This window comes from Hyperolius riggenbachi, chromosome 6 (genome assembly GCF_040937935.1).
Source record: "Hyperolius riggenbachi isolate aHypRig1 chromosome 6, aHypRig1.pri, whole genome shotgun sequence".
NCBI lineage: Eukaryota > Metazoa > Chordata > Amphibia > Anura > Hyperoliidae > Hyperolius > Hyperolius riggenbachi.
The window spans coordinates 163,895,575-163,913,509 of NC_090651.1; the positions used below are offsets into that span (position 1 = coordinate 163,895,575).

General features: G+C 43.5%; 1 protein-coding gene across 1 annotated transcript in view; it reads left to right on the forward strand.

Annotated features, from left to right (window-relative positions):
• Positions 1-631: 631 nt before the first annotated feature.
• The window catches only part of LOC137521208 (cytosolic phospholipase A2-like), a 160,856-nt gene continuing 143,552 nt past the window's right edge, over positions 632-17,935 (forward strand). Inside the window, exons 1-3 of the mRNA XM_068240165.1 lie at positions 632-776; positions 14,267-14,403; positions 16,437-16,659. Coding sequence (XP_068096266.1) covers positions 657-776; positions 14,267-14,403; positions 16,437-16,659 — 480 coding nt within the window. The 5' untranslated portion in view covers positions 632-656. The remainder of the gene's footprint in view (positions 777-14,266; positions 14,404-16,436; positions 16,660-17,935) is intronic.

Consider the following 17,935-nt stretch of genomic DNA (forward strand, 5'->3'; position numbering starts at 1 on the left):
ACGGCAGAGCACTGTGAGCCGGGCAGGAGCCGTTTTTATTTTCTCCTGGCCCTTTCATTCATGTAAGCCATTCCCATTGGCTTACATGGAGTGACAGGGTCAGGAGCCAATGAAAGCGGCTCCTGACCGGCGCACAGCGCTCTGCCGTCATACAGACGGCAGAGAGAGCAGCCTGCGGCGGGGACAGAGCGGCGTGACCGTCGGGAGCGACGGATTTTAGTGGCGATTCGTCGGGAAGCGGCGTGCTTTACTGGACCAGCACCCTCTGGTCCTTAAGGGGGCAGAGGGTGCTGGTCCCGAAGTGGTTAATATAGCCTTTTTGTCAGGTCTAACCATTCTTCTTTGATTAGATAACTGCAAAAGTAGGAAAGTGTACAGATGTTCCTAATAAAGCACTCAGTGAGTTTACATACCCAATAAATAGACAGACCAAGAGACAGAGGCAGAAGTCATGTGAAAATGTTTTAGTACTGTTTAGAACTTTTTAATAAAATCTATAAACAAAATAAAATCTAACAAACAATGCAATAAACATGCACTTTTCTTTTTGGATAATTTTTTTATTCTAGATTGCTCTTAATTTACATAATGTACTATATAAGATTTTTACTGTAGATTCTTTTTCTGAAAGTTCATCCTCAGATCTCAGATTTAGCATGGCTTTGTGCGATCAAGAAAAAATCTTTCGGCAAAAAAGAAAACAGACAGTCATCGATGGAATTAAGAAGCTTTTAGGACCTGAAAAAAGCAAAGACTTGTATTCCACTTCAAGAGATGTATGTTCTCTTTACTGGAAAGTAGATGACATATTACTTTTTTTATGTTAAAGCCCTACTACTGCCTCATATTTTTTTGCACATAATAGCAATGCACAACATTTTACACAGTGCATTTATGTGCTTGTTGTAATGGATATATTGAAAACAGGCTGCATCCAGTTGCTCTTCTTTGCCAGGAAGGTGAAAGTCCCCCCCCCCCCCCCCCCCCCAGAAAAGACGAAATCACTTGTTCCAGTTCACCTTTTTCCCATTGCACTGAGCAGGTTGTGCAACACATTCAGATCCTGCATAGCTAGTATTTGCCATATGAGCAGGTCTGTATCGTTTAGCAAGGTACATTAGGCAGCGGCCCCAAGCGGGATGGGGGGAGGAGGGGGGAGGAGGGTGTCGTGGCTCCTAACTGCTTTTTTTTTTTTTTTTTTTTTTTTTACATCCTGGGTTGAGGGCAAGGGAGAGATAGCGTCTGGGGGGGATGGTGGTACCGAGGGGCTGTAGGCCACAGGCAGCAGCGCAGTGGTGGGCTGAGAAGGGCAGGGAATGAAGAGATACTTACGTTTCCGGGTCCATGCACTGCATACTTCCTGTTTGTGTTCCAGGTGGAACGCAGGAACTTGAAGTAAAAACAAGGCGCGTGAATCCCAGCAGAGTGAGGATCTTCATTTCCTGCTCTGTTCAGCCCACCACTGCGCCGCTGCAGCCCCACTACCCGCCCATCTGGCTACCTGTACTGGGGCACCTACCTATGCCTGGCTATCTATACTGGGACATCTACCTATACCTAGCTACTGATACTGGGACATCTACCTATACCTAGCTACCTATACTGGAACACCTAGCTATGCCTAGCTACCTATACTGGGGGCACCTACGCCTGGCTACCTATACTGGGTACACCTAAGCTTGGATACCTATACTGGAGCCCCTATACTTAGCTACTTATACTAAGGTACTTATGCCTGGCTACCTAGGCTAGGAAGAACAGTGTTGGCACAAGGGGACAAAAGAGGCACATTGTGTGTATTTTGGGGCAAAAACAACAGAAGTGGAGGAGCACCCATGCAAAAGGATATGGGGTGTGCCATAGCTTTAAGACCACTGTACCAATGTTTCAAAGATGCAGATCCAAGCGAAGCAGGCACCACCTTCAGTAAATTAGTAGCTCTTTATTGAAAAAGTCATAATAAATAACAAGTCATCGATAAAAATGGCTTTAGCGACTGACGGCCCGCTGTTTCAAGCTCAGTAGCTCTTTTTCAAAGCCAGAAGCCATATAAACAAACAGAGGAACAGCTCCTCCTTAAATAGGAACTATACAAGTGATTAGCCAATCAATTTAAAATCTGGCTGGCCAATGAGAGCACTCAGGAGGGCTGTGGACCTGATGGGGAACTGAAAAGAGTGACATCACCAAAAACACACCTCCCAGTCTAGCGCATGCGTATACAGCCGTCCGCATGCGGAAAAACGTACGCATTATACGCGGAAAATCATCTCGACGGCAAAATCATGCATACGTATAAGAAGGTCCGCATGCGTAAAACCGTACGCGTCTAACGCTAAAAATTCCACTAACATGCGTCAATATAGCTGCAAAAAAGATTGTAAGTGAAATTTAAAGATATAACAGCGGTATACAAAAGTGCCTGGGGACCACCAAAAACGTCACCACAAAACATGAAACGGTCACCACAGCCAAGTGTGACAATATGCAATGACAACAAATGGGTGTCCCCAGAGCAAACAACAACCGCCTATACTTACAAAGAAGCAAAATACCACACATCGCTATGCGTTCAGCAAGACACATGGGAGTTTTCCTAAAAAAGAAAAAAATTCTTTAGAAACAACGCTAGAAAAAGTGAGAGGAACACAGCTGTCCCAAGATTATCACATAGGCCAACCAGTAAGAAAAACAGCAAGCAGAGAAACAATCACAAAAGACAACTCCTATACAGAAACTGAGATCATATTCTCGATTTAGCCCACCCAACCCCATCTGTACGCTCACCGATCAGCCCTATGCCTTTTGTCCATGATGCTGAGTTTTGCTCCATATGGGAGCGAATTTGGAATAAAGCATCTTTCGATGCAATGGTGCACACAGTAGCCCGTATCCAGCAGGAATTGCCCGTCATAGACGGAAAGATCAACAGTGCTGGAGACCAATTGAAAGCAACTATGCCTGCTGGCGAATACCAATCATACGCTGATGTTCTAAACAACAAAATGGAGCAGTATAGAAAATCAGCAGTGGAGATCAAACGGTCTAAATACCATAGGGATACTTCTGACCATAAAACGGGATATGTTTATATCTGGCAGCGACCCTCCATTCCGACTGGCAATCGTAAATACTCCAGACCGCAACGCCCTAAGGGAAAGAGAGGAGCTAATCAGACTGGCTCAGAACCTAATAATTCATCTTCAAGTGATTTTTTTTTGCCCTCGTCGAGGGAACACTCACCAACAATAAGAGGAGACACCGCCGGAGAGGCGGCACAGGGTTCAAACGCAAACAGTCACAAAGGCTCCATGACACTACATGCAAGGAAAGATCAGAGAAATCGAACCTAGTGGTTAATATATTTGGGTACCCTTTATCTGATGCTGAGGTACATGTTCTCAACTTTGGCCTCTCGTTTAGCCCCACAAATTTGCCTAATTTTTTTCAGATAGATCAGGAACTTTTTCGTTTTTTTCGTAACATTAAACTTAAATATGTTTTTGATACTTTTCCAGTGGAACGAAAGTCTGGACAGGATGTCGTGACCCCTAAGGAGGATCTGTTATCTCTTGCCGGCACGGGTTTGCGAAACAAAAGTAATTTTTCTCCCCCCAGTCACCCGGTGATTGACTCATATATCGAGAGAGTGAAGGAAGATATGAAAGCCATTGAACTGGACTTTTGTACTACTAGATTTGATTATAATCTAACAAAGGAAGAGCATGCCACCCTTATTCAACTGAGCAGGACGACTGAAATCACCATCCGCCCTGCCGATAAGGGGGATGCAGTGGTGATTTTAGATAGTCAATATTATGTTCAGGAGATTCTGGAACAATTGGCACAGGCTGATGTGTACTCTAAGGTCGATGTTGATCCACTTAGAAGAATACAGTTACGCATTAACCTCCTTGCTGGTCTAAAAAATCCGGCAAGGAGGCAGCGCCGCACTTTTTATTTATTTATTTTTTTAAATCATGTAGCGAGCCCAGGGCTCGCTACATAAAAGCCGCTGAGCGGCGGCATCCCCCCACCCTGCAGGAAAACCCGTTGAGAACGGGATTTCCTGCAGGGCTTCCCCGGTCGCCATGGCGACGGGGCGGGATGACGTCATGGACATCGGTACGTCACAGGGAATCCCGAACCGCCCCTCAGCGCTGCCTGGCATTGATTGGCCAGGCTGCGCAGGGGTCTGGGGCGGGGGGGGGGGTGGCTCGGCGCGGTGGGTAGCGGCGAATCGGCGGAGAGCAGCGGCGATCGCGTATTACACGCAGCTAGCAAAGTGCTAGCTGCGTGTAGGAAAAAAAAATTATGCAAATCGGCTCAGCGGGGCCTGAGAAATCCTCATGCGCAGGTTACCCCGAGCTGAGCTCGGGATAACCGGCAAGGAGGTTAAGGAGGTGTTAGATCAGGCAAAAGCTGATGCAATTATTGATGATGCCCTGTACAATTTTTTACAACAAGAGGCTCCCTGTATTCCATCTTTTTATACATTACCTAAGATCCACAAGGACCCACGCCGGCCACCTGGGCGACCTATTGTGGCCGGCATGGGTTCGATATTTGTGCCTTTGGCACAAAATGTGGATCGAATTCTGCAACCACTGGTGACCTCTCTGGAGTCCTACATTCGGGACACAGGGATGTTTCTAGACAAATTTAAGATCTTTTGGTCATGTTGAGGAGGGTACCCTTTTAGTAACCTTGGACGTCGAGAGCCTCTACACCTCCATCCCACATGATGGGGGTGTAGAGGCGATCGAGTGGTACCTCATGCAGTATTCCAACATGTCCTGTACACAGAGGAAATTTGTCATTGATTTATTGAATATCATCTTGCGATGTAATTGTTTTTCTTTTCAGGTTTCCTACTATATGCAATTGAGAGGTACAGCGATGGGGTCGAATGTGGCCCTGTCCTATGCTGGACTTTTTATGGGGCAATACGAAGAAAGTTTTGTTTATACCCACCCCCTTTTTCATCAACATGCCAAATGTTTTTTTTCCGTTATATTGATGATATTTTTTGTTTGTGGGCGGGGCCACATTCGACCCTGACGGAATTTGTATCCTCTTTGGCTGCTAGTTGTCCGGCAATTAGATTGACTGTAAATAGCAGTTTTGATGAAGCAGTGTTTTTGGACACAAGGGTGATTGTGCAGTCGGGTAGACTGACCACCACCCTTTATACTAAAAAATATATAATTCCAGAGAGTCCTACATGTGCATATAACAATCTTTATTGGTACAAAAGGATGGATCAATCCACAGCTGGGTAAACTCCATTAAAACACATTAAAACCACATAAGAACAGGAGGGAGCGCTCCCTTACAATGTTCCACTGGTCACCATGCAGTCAATGCACAACACCATCGCCCAGCCTCAGCTTATGCATATGGTGTCTGCCACCGTCCTGGTCTGACCATGTGTGGACCCGCCACCGACGCACACCTCAGAGGCCTCAAAAAGCAGCTGCAACAAAACCGTAGGTACTCAAAATGATGTAGTTATCAGCAGTTGATGAACACTTTGTTCATCGCCCAGCCTCAGCTTATGCATATGGTGTCTGCCACCGTCCTGGTCTGACCATGTGTGGACCCGCCACCGACGCACACCTCAGAGGCCTCAAAAAGCAGCTGCAACAAAACCGTAGGTACTCAAAATGATGTAGTTATCAGCAGTTGATGAACACTTTGTGCATAGTTACTAGTGGGCATATTCCGTGTATAGGACCTGTGTGCAGGGGTGATACCAAACTGTCTCTCAATTCCGGATAAATACGGATTCCGTGTATCAACAACTCTAACAATCTAGGTCTACGATGTTGAAGTATTGCTCAATATAGTAACCAGTGCATTGCGTTGGGGCTGTAGCTGGGAGATAGATTTAGCGTATATGGCTGACGCCAAGCTGTCATGCATTTACTCACTGCTCCCATTTGTATTGAGACCTTCAGTTCCAGGGAAGGAGCCTCCCGCTCCAAGGTTCGGCTGACGTATCCCAGCTTTCAACAGTGCTCAAGCTTGGTACAGCGAGCTTCTGCCATCACCATCTCGGCTGTGCTGGCGTCCAGACTTTGTCCTTACTGGTCCGCGGGGCTCCCTCGGTAACCTGCTGCTCTTGCGCATGCGTTCGTGTCTCCAGCCGGCTTGGGGTCACGTGAGCGCTCACTCCTGTTCCTCCCTCCTGCTGACGCGTTTCGCCCCTCCCACCGGGGCTTTCTCAAAGCAGTAGAGGGTTGTGGGATAGTGCAGTGACGGCCTTCTTATCTTAACAAATGGCTGGGCGGGCCGAGCATCAGTCCACCTCCTCATGCATAAAACATTTTTTCATATTGATCAGATACTCCCCCTTGTGGATTTAAATGGATACACGTTCCTTTTTCTGAGTCAATCTATATCATTTCTTCTTCCAATCTTTTTCCAATCTTTGCAGTAAAGCCCTTGAATCATGGTTGTATCACTTTCTCATTTTCTATCATATCTCAATAAACAGTCATAACAAACTGGTTCAAACTCAGTTTCGTTATTTCTGTCCAAAATGCACTTCATTCTCCTTGTTGTGTATTAGACCTTATTGCAAGAAATAAACTAGATTCAGATCTGTATTAAGTCCATACGGAATTCTCGTGCCCAGTCTATAAATCCAGGTGGTCTCTATTTTGTATAGTTCGTTCTCAATGTCACCCCCCCTATTGGGAATCTTTTGCTTCAATATTCCCTTAAAACGTAATCCCTTTGGTTTTCCACCATGGAAGTCCTTAAAGTGTTGTCCCAACGGACTATCTTTATCTGCTTCATCAATGTTCGTCAGGTGTTCCCCAATATGTTTTCCTAATCTTCGTTTTGTTTTCTCAATGTAAAGTAATCCGCAGGGACACTCAATACTGTAGACCACCCTTTCTGTTGCACACGTTATTAAATCCCTAATTTCATATTGTTTAGTATTACTCGCATTTCTAAATGTTTTTGTCCTCTCTACATATTTACATACGGTACAATTCCCACAACTAAACATTCCTTTACTCTGTGGATAGCTGTCAAGCCAAGTCCCCTTCTTTTTGCTATTGTACTCTGACCTTACCAATACATTTTTAAGGTTAGGTGCCTTTCTTGCTGTCAAGTATGGTCTCTCTCCCACCACATTTTTTTATTCTTTCATCCAGCATCATTATGTGCCAGTGTTTTTGCAATAGCTCTTGGAGACTAAACCAGTGTGACCCAAACGTAGTGATCATTCTCAATGGTTCATTTTTTTGAAATCCTTCCTTGTGGTGCTTCCTATTCTTAATATTGTCCAAGATTTGGGTTCTCGACTTGTCCCTAATTTTATTTCTCTCCTGGGCCAGAAGGCTACTAGGATATCCTCTGACTTCTAACCTTTTCTGTAAGTCATCAGCCTCAACTTCAAAGTCATCATCTGCTGCACAATTCCTTTTTAACCTGTGGAACTGTCCACCTGGAATGGACCTTTTTTGGCACGGCAGATGATGGCTCTTGTAATGGAGCAAAGTATTGCCCGCCGTGGGCTTTCTAAATGTCGTCGTTGTCAATGTGTTTTCCTCCTTTCTAATTTTTAAATCCAGAAAGGAAATTTCCTGTCTATCCCAGACATATGTAAAATTCAAGTTCCTGTCATTATGGCCTAATTGATCCACAAATTTCTCTAAAGTCTCTTTTGTCCCCCGCCAGACCAGGACCACGTCGTCTATGTACCTCAACCAGAGCCTCACGTGCTCCTGGAAGAGGCACATAGGGTACACATCCTGACGCTCCCATAGTCCAAGATGGAGGCACGCGTACGCCGGAGCGCAGGATGCCCCCATCGACGTGCCCCTGGCCTGGCGGTAAAAACGCCCATCAAATACAAAGCAGTTGTACTCGAGGAGGAACTCCAGTGCTTCAACAATGAATTGATTGTGGAGTGAGGAGTCAGGAAAGTGTTCTCTCAGGTAGAAGGCTGTCGCTGCTAGGCCAACTTCGTGTGGTATTGAAGTGTAGAGTCCCTCCACGTCAATACTTACAAGTAAATCATCATCAGTGATGGTGAACCCATCAAGTGCCAACAGCACTTCTCCAGTATCTTTTACAAATGATGGGAGTTCCTCCACCATCCCTTTAAGTTTCTCATCGAGAAACTTACCTAGGTTCTCCATTGGTCCCCCTATGCCTGAAACAATCGGGCGTCCTGGGGGGCGTTCAAGGTTCTTATGGACTTTGGGGATGACATAAAAAATTGGTATACGAAATGTGTTGACCTCACAGAATGCAGCCTCCTCCTTGGTAAGGATTCCTAATGCTTTTCCTTCTTTTATCAGTGCATTAATTTTTTGTTTGATCATCAAAAAGGGATTTTCCTGTAATTTTTGATATGTATCCCGATCACTCAGCAACCTCAGACATTCGCTTTCATAGTACTGAGCGGTCAGGATTACTACATTACCACCCTTATCACTCCCCCTTATGATGATATCTTCCCTCTGTTTTAATTTTTCTAAAGCTTCTCTCTCTCCCTTTGTGAGATTGTCCTTTCCTTTCATTGGTACCCATTTCACCGAGTGCAAATCTCGTTGAACCAGATCTCTAAACGTTTTTAACTTATGGTTCAAGGGGGGCATGTATTTGGATTTCTTTCTAGTCCCTGTAGGGTTGGGATTTAATACCTCCAAACAGTCCTCAGGGTGTTCATTTTCCCTTGTTTCATCCTTTAACAATTCAAGATCTCTCAATACTACTCGATCATTCAGGTCAAAGTGTGGTATAGCTTCCGAGAGTCCATCTTGCGTGTCCCCGGCTCCTGCACTTCCCCCAAACATGAGTTTTAAGGCTACACGCCTGAGGAAAAAACACAAGTCGCGGTACACCGTGAACTCATCACCCCCACACATGGGGGCAAATGTAAGGCCTTTTTCCAAAAGGGACAGGCTATCTTGATCAAGGGACATGGGGGTTAAGTTGATCACATTACTTCCCTTGGTGACTACTTCTGTGCTTTTGCTACCTGGGCTCTGGTTTTCTTCTCTATTTCTTTTACTTTCTCTTTCACCTTCTCTTTCGAGCTCGTTTTCTCTTTCTGTGACTTCAATATCCCCCTCCCTTTCACCTCTGTCTCTAATTCCTGCTCCTCTGGCTCCTCCTCTACCTCTGATGCGTCGTCCTCGTTTTCTGTGTCTAGTCCTAAAAAAGACACCCCCTTCTCACTTGTTTCTTCTTCCAATCTATTCTCAACTTGTTTCTCTCTAATAATCCTACTCCTGGACCTACTCCTAGGTCTCCCTCGTTTGCATTCGTAAAATTCCCCTTCATTCCATGATTTAACATCTTCCTGGAATTTTTGTTGTTTTTCTTTTTTAATTTTTTGCTGATTCTTATCAATTTCAATTTTCAACTGTCTATTCAGTCTTTCAAATCTATTATCTGTCTGAAAAACATCTAGTTTCTTCTTACTCTCCTCTAGTTCTAATCTTAGTTCTTTAAATTGAATTTTTTCCTCCTCCACGATTCTCCTCATTATGTGAATCCCCCTTGTAATACAATCCTCCTTCCAGACCTTCATGAATCTGGGATTCTGTAAGTGACCTGCTGGAATGATGCGTTCTATTAGGCCCCATGGCACTACTTTCTCTCTAATGTAGAATTCCAAAGTTGAAATATCCCACTTCCTCCTCAGTGATTTTATCATAATTCTCTTATGTTCCCTAAACAGGGGTTCAATTTGTTCCGTGACTGACTCATCATTACTTTTTCCTTGTCCCTGTTCTTTGAAGGCTGTTTCTATATCTTGTTCTAATTCCAATGTGAGTGTGTATGCCATATCTAAAGGTGGACTTAATGCTCAAACACCCGCCCTTTAATTTCCACAATTTCACACAGGCCTACTAAAACTGGCAGAGTAATTATCTAACACAGCTGTGTTATACCAAACTTCTGTACCCCTTTGTAAACAAGGTTGATGAGGAATCTGCTACAAGCAACAAAAATATGAAGTCAGTGGAAATAAAGTTGCGAGCTAATCCTCTTTACAACTGCACTACTCAATCGAGGAGGACTTCTCTGGGAGGTTAATCGTGCTCAAAAATATATAATTCCAGAGAGTCCTACATGTGCATATAACAATCTTTATTGGTACAATAGCATGTAGTGTAAGCATGTACTTTAGCATGTAGTGTGCTTCATGGTCTAGAGGGTAAGACAGATACCTACTACACACTGCGTCCTGGGTTCAAATCACAGCTATGGCATATAAGCATGCTTTTCAAAAAGTACAAATCCTTAATCATGCTACTTTTTCTATCGAATTGATCATAATGGTAGTATGGTTTATGCTAGGCCAGCTTTAGCATGTAGTGTGCTTCATGGTCTAGAGGGTAAGACAGATACCTACTACACACTGCGTCCTGGGTTCAAATCCCAGCTATGGTATATAAGCTGTTTTGAAAATCTGCAATTCCCTACTTGATGATATAAGAGGATGAATGGATGGAGGAGGAGGAGGTTTGGGTGTGTTATTCCGGAAAATTCCGTCGGAATTATAAAATTTCCGTGGAATTCCGTTTGAGAGGTATAGGAATTCCGTTTTGACCGCCGGAATCGGAATTTAGACCGCCGGAATCTGAATTTTCCGACCATGCCTGATAGCGATGTGTGGTATTTTGCTTCTTTGTAAGTATAGGCGGTTGTTGTTTGCTCTGGGGACACCCTTTTGTTGTCATTGCATATTGTCACACTTGGCTGTGGTGACCATTTCATGGTTTGTGGTGACGTTTTTGGTGGTCCCCAGGCACTTTTGTATACCGCTGTTATATCTTTAAATTTCACTTACAATCTTTTTTGCGGCTATATTGACGCATGTTAGTGGAATTTTTAGCGTTAGACGCGTACGGTTTTACGCATGCGGACCTTCTTATACGTATGCATGATTTTGCCGTCGGGATGATTTTCCACGTATAATGCGTACGTTTTTACGCATGCGGACGGCTGTATACGCATGCGCTAGGCGTTGGCAAGACTGGGAGGTGTGTTTTTGGTGATGTCACTCTTTTCAGTTCCCCATCAGGTCCACAGCCCTCCTGAGTGCTCTCATTGGCCAGCCAGATTTTAAATTGATTTGCTAATCACTTGTATAGTTCCTATTTAAGGAGGAGCTGTTCCTCTGTTTGTTTATATGGCTTCTGGCTTTGAAAAAGAGCTACTGAGCTTGAAACAGCGGGCTGTCAGCCGCTAAAGCCATTTTTATCGATGACTTGTTATTTTTTATGACTTTTTCAATAAAGCGCTACTAATTTACTGAAGGTGGTGCCTGCTTTGCTTGGATCTGTATTTTGGGGCATACACTGCCACATTATTTTAGGGGAAATGCCACATTATGTGTATTTTGTGTGAAACACTGCCTCATTATGTGGTGGGGTGTGGGTGTCGGGGCACCCTCTACAAAAAGGCACAGGAGACAAAAAGGGAGCCCAATGGTGCAGTACGTCAAAGTAAAATGGTAAGTGTAAAAGTAAAGAAACTACTCAAAAAGGTGGGTTGCAGAGGGGCAACCGACCACAGATAGCAGGTGGAGACGGTGAACCCGACTTCACTCGGGGAGGTCGCCGGGGACCTGGATGAGGTCGCTCTCTTCCAGAAAAGAAGGGAAACAGATCTCCACCGTGGTGAAACCACGGGTACTCTGTCTCCACCCTTCAAACGGGTGGCATATGGGGTATGGTATGCACTTTTTAGGTAAAAGAGTTGCCCTGGTGTATAATAAGAGCATTTAAGAACAGTTTAAAATGGACAAAAGATTGAGGTAGCTTACCTCAGAGACAACATTTTTTTGTGTAAACAAAAGATTTTATTAGTGGTAGCCCAGGCAACGCGTTTCACGGGTCTGAGCCCGCTTCCTCAGGCCAATATCAGTGCCAAAGTAAGCAAAAGGTTTAGCATAGGGAGCCTCTCTAATGCTTTTATTATACACCACGGCTCCCCTTTTACCTAAAAAGTACAATACAATACAATACAATAACATTTGTAAAGCGCTTTTCTCCCATAGGACTCAAAGCGCATAGCTGTGTCTCAGATTAACACGGTTTCAGGCTGGGTTGTGTTACAGAGGAGATAGTCAGATGTTCATGAATGCCAGACTGAAAAGGTAGGTTTTCAGTTTAGACTTAAATGCTTCCAGGGATGGGGCTGTCCTGATTGGGTGTGGAAGGGAGTTCCAAAGTGTAGGGGCAGCATGACAAAAGGCTCTGTCTCCAAAGGTTTTGAGGTGGACTCTGGGGGTGACCAAGGTGTTAGGTCCTTTTGATCTAAGATTGTGGGGGGTGTGATGTAGTTGCAACAAGTCCTTCAGATATCCAGGGCCCAGATTGTGCAAGGATTTGAATGTCAGTAAGCCAATCTTAAACAGAATTCTCCATTTTATCGGTAGCCAGTGGAGTGAGCTCAGGGTTGGTGTTATGTGGCAATGGCGGGGTTGGCTCGTTAACAGCCTTGCGGCGGCATTCTGTACTAATTGCAGGCGGCGTAAGTCTTTCTTATGCAGGCCTGTGTAGAGGACGTTGCAGTAGTCTAACCTTGATGTGACGAAGGCATGAACTAGGGTTGGAAGATCCTCTGAAGGAATTAGGTGTTTAATCCTTGCAATATTCCTTAGGTGAAAGAAGGAATGTTTCACAACAGCTGAGATTTGATTCCTGAAGCTTAATTTCCCATCAATTAGTACTCCCAGGCTGTGCACACAGTCTGAGTTGTTCAGGTCTGAGCTCCCTATCCTTAGCGGTGTTGGTTGAGACTGGAGCTGCTTTGCTGTTGAGCCCTGGCCCTCGATAACAAGAACCTCAGTTTTGTCAGCATTAAGTTTTAGCCTGCCTCATTATGTGTATTTTGTGTGAAGCACTGCCTCATTATGTGTATTTTAGGGAACGCTGCCATATTATGTTTTTTTTTGTGGGAACGCTGCCACATTATTTGTATTTTGGGGTAAACTGCTTAGCACTGGGATAATGTTCTGTTTTTAATTATCACCCCTACTGAGTGCTTGAACTCACTCAGATCTCTTTTGCAGCTCCCATCAAATTGCCCCAATACCAAACCGTGTGTCAATATGTAATTTTATAGCATTGACATCTTCTGCAGCATTTTACAGAGTACAAAGTCATGTCACTGACTGTCTTGGGGAGCTCACAATCTAATCCTACCATGAGCTATGACTAAGGAGCGATTGTGAGGCTACAATACGCGTGAGCTATGTCCAGCTAATTTCTTTTTAATAAAGATCAGACTTTTTATTACGCTAGTGAAGCGAAACTCTCTTCCGTTTCGTAGTGCCTGAGGTGCCTACGTCAGCACGACCCCTAAATAAAGCCTTGCATATGAGACAGCATAGTAGTGTGGTGTTTGGTGCTGTCATCCAGCTAAAATCTTAGGTGCAATTCTAGTACACCACCTGCATTGAGTTTTGTATACTCTCCCTGCATTTACATAGGTGTCCTCTGGGCTCTACAGTTTCCTCCACATCCAAAAACCTATTGGTAGGTTAACTATTTAAACCGTCTGAACGTGATTGTCACATCCAGGCGGCTGTGTTGCCCCCACCTCCCCGTTAGCCCGGAGATCAATGAATGGGAACAACTAATTGGTGAAGAAAAAACAAGATCAATTAATTGTGATAATTAGCAATAAGTTATTGGCGAATGAATGGGAGGTGAAAATTGCTCTGATGCATAAGGTGAAAAACACCCGCGGGCTGAAATGGTTAACTTACTTTCCCTTAGGGCTTGAGCCCACGAACGCAGTTGTGCACAGCTGTATCCGCTTTTCAGCAATACATCAATGTTACAGATGCTGAAAAGCGGACACAACTGCGTACAACTGTGTACAACTGCGTTAGTGGGCTACGGCCCTAAAGGAATGATTTCAAGTCAGGAGTAACAGATTAAGAATTGGTACACACAATCAACTAAGGTCGTTTACTGAGCACTGCAAGAAGCTGCTGCTCTCCATAGCTTCTCAAGCACTTTGAGTCCCACAGATGAAAAGCAAATGACAAATGTTAGCTCATTTCATTTAAATATTCTCCACTTTAACCGCCTCCAGCAACTTCATTGACATGTTAAAAGGGACATGAGTGCAGTGTCCCTCACCGCACACAAGAGTGTATGTGCAGTTCAGCAAAATAATTATGAAACTTTTTTTATATAAAAAAAAAAAAATTCTGGTATTAACGCAATGTAAACTGTGTTTTTCATGTTTTGAAGTTAATGTTACTATCTTGTAGGTACCTGTAATTGCGGTGCTGGGCTCTGGAGGAGGATTCCGTGCAATGGTTGGTTTCTCTGGAGTCATGAAAGCTTTGTTTGAATCTGGAGTTTTGGACTGTGTAACATATCTTGCTGGATTGTCTGGCTCTACATGGTAATAACTTTTCTTATAGCTATATATTATTATGTTGAAAATGTTTGAAAAACCTATATTTTTGATATGCCTAAAATAGCTTTAGCATTGTATAATGGCTGCAATTCTTTAATCTAATCTGGATTTAGTGACAGGTGTCATGTCTGTGGATAGCAGCTCACACTTTTACGAATTAATTCCTCGCATTAACAGTTGGAATTATAAATGTATTCTTTATAATCTATAGTCGGAATAAAATCAGAGTGGCTGCCTGGCCAGTACGAGCATCTTATTTACAGAAGGTTTCAGTGATTAGAATTGTCATCCAGGGCCACAAAATAGCTGGAGAACTGTGAAGTATTTCTTAGACATTTATATTCTTAAAGAACAACTATCAAAAAAACTGTTCTTCTGTAAGCCCCACATACCTATAGAGCTTTTAGCCAGCAACAATAGAAAGCTTTTCAGAGGTCTCCCATCACAGCCTGTGTGGAAAAAAATCTTTATTTACCAGCTGTTTGTAACAATTTGTGTCATCGTCGAGGCTAGAGGATAGAGCCATATCATGTAACTAGGTTCCACTTTGTCACTATTCACAGAGGAATGATTTACTGTTTGTTTCTGCCCTGCCTGCTTTCTCCCGGATCATATGAGAACGGCTGAGGGGTTTTTAGATGCAGAGAAGGATCTGAGAAAAAGGACCTGTACGTTTTCCTTACTTGGATAACCCCCCACCTCCCACAATTCAGAATGAGATCGGGCACACAGAGCTGCAGCAGATGTTATTTACTCACATTTGAAGCTATATTTCACAATGTATAGAGCAGAAAGCTATTTAACTTCCTAACGACCACGTCACGCCAATGTCCGTGAACGATGCGACAGCGCCAGGGCCGCCTAACGCCAATTGGGGCGGGGTTTTGCAGGAGAACACGCGCATCTCTGCTGAGATCCATCATCAGTCTCCAAGCACGATCGCCGTTAGGAGACTTTTAGACGTCGAAACCACTGGCTATTTACAGTGTACAGCTCTGCGATCTAAGACAGTGCTGTACTGGGGACAGCTGTGTGACACGGCTGTCTCCTCTGGAGGCACAAGAACAATAGGCTGTCACTGTGATAGGCTGGCAGGGAGGGGGGGTAATAAAAATAAGAAAAAAAATGACAAAATGTATTTAAAAATAAAACCAATATTAAAAAAATAAACAAACAGGTGGGGGGGGGGGGGATCACTTGTGTGCTGAGTTGTATGGCCCTGCGGCGAGGCCTTAAAGCCTGAGTGGCCTAAATTATAAAAAATAGCCTGGGGGGGGGGGGGGGCTTAAGCATGTGGTCCTTAAAGGAATACTATCAATACCCAAGTGTTCTAAAATGACAATGTACAAATAATGTCTAAGTAGCTGTGTAAACATTTTCCTACTTTTCATGTTAAATATCAGAGGCAAAAGCTGTAATTTATTGAGGGTAGGATTTAGCTATATTGGGACAAATCAATTGCAGAAGGGGTGTCTGCTTCAATGCACAGCCAGAGTTGCATATCAGACTACAGAAAGCAAATATCAAACATATCAAACTCTGAAAGCAAAAACAATATGAAAAAGCTGTGAATATTAGTTACATTTCCTCTGCTCTCTTCAGACACTTCAGTCAGAAACAGAGCTCCCAACAGCTGCAGCTCCTGTGTCCTGTCTCTCTCTGTCACACACAGAGCTACACATAGAGTTAACTGATCAAGTGTGAGGGGAATCTCCCCTCTCCTCATGGCTCAGTCAGCCCTCGGTTTTGGCGTCAGTAAACTTTGAATGTATTTTGCTAACAGTAAACAAAGAAGTTGCTACTAAAATGTATACACCAGTACTTAGCAGCACTTCCCAAACCATTTCTGTTTCAATTGAAAAAAATGTGTGAATCGATAGTATTCCTTTAAGTGATTAAAGGCCATGATAAAATAAAATTATGTGACAATGGTTCATGTGAAAACAAAAAAGGGGTTAGAACTTCCTGTGTGTTATATAATTTCAAGTGTTTACTTGTTTGTTATGTTATGTCTGTAGGTATATGTCAACACTTTACTCCCATCCTGACTTTCCAAGCAAAGGGCCAAAGGAAATTAATGAGGAGCTTATGAAAAGTGTCAGTCACAGTCCTCTTCTGTTACTGACACCACAGAAAGTGAAACGCTACATCGAAGCTTTGTGGAATAAAAAAAGTTCCGGACAGCCAGTTACTTTCACTGATGTTTTTTCCATGCTTATTGGAGAGACCCTTATTCGTGAAGTAAGAATATATTTTTCTCTTGATTATTAATACTCTATGAAATTGATGTGCAAGTTTTGCTAATGTTTTTCTACTTCTTGATGGCAAACAGAATAATTAGATCCTCTCTGTCAATTTGAAAATTTAGATCTGTTCCAGTTAAAGTGATTAAAATGCATACATTTAATAAAAGTGCGTGGTAAGAAGGGCGTGAGGTAATGCTGATACAGTAGTAGACTACAGGTTAATTACTGATATTCTGTTATCATCTGTCATCAATGCTAGAATATCAATAGTGTTATCAATATTCTATTTGCCTATTCTCACAAGAACCTTCTCTACATCAATGCCTAACGTTAGCCTAACACCGCCTACCTACATCTATCACTAACCTCCCCCATCTATGCCTAACACTATTCTTGGAGATCACGGCACGCTACTCACCTTCCTCCCATGTATCTTCCCTAGTCACTCCAGCAGCACTACCCACTCCTCAAGCACCCCAGCTGTAGTTGTTCACCGCCAAAGTTCTACTACAGTGTTACGAAACTTCCCCTTATCGCTATCTCCACTAGCTGTAGCCACAATTGTCTGTTGCCAAAGTTCAATGTAGCAGAACTTTCCTGCAGCTAGCTCCTCCTCGGGCATTGTTAGCACCCAAATTACTGGCTGTTATTATTTAACATGGGCTCATGTTTGCCAGCAGATGACACTGTAGGATGAGTTACCTAACATGAACACAATTTCAGTAGCTCTATATTGACTATAAAAAGTAATTGGGTGTAAAATACATGTTCCTTCACCCACAACCCCAAAAGTTAATGGTAGATAAATTTGCACTAGACTAGAAGACATATTAGATTGTGACCCCTGCTGTTGTACCAAAGCAGGATCACCCACAGTTCAAACTAAGACGCTAACTAGAGCCTAGTGAGTGTCCAGGTACCTGGTTGACCTCTTTGCTGACTCAATTCACCATCTTGTCTTGCTAAAAAAAAAAAAAAAAAAAAAACAGATGACAAAGCATGTTTGAGCCAAAGTTGCTACCTTGTCTCTGGACCCATGACAGCTCTAGACTCTATTTTTATGTAGGGCAGGTAAGCTACATACAAATAGTGGATAATTTATCCGTGATCATTATACAACAGGATATTTGGCTCTCTGACAAGCAACCTTGTCAACACGGAAGGGTAGAAGCAGTGACTACAGTGGCAGGCTTCCAAGGATTTTCCAATATGTCGGATTGCCGAAAAGAAGCCCACCATCATCACATTCACACCTATCCGTGTGCTAGATT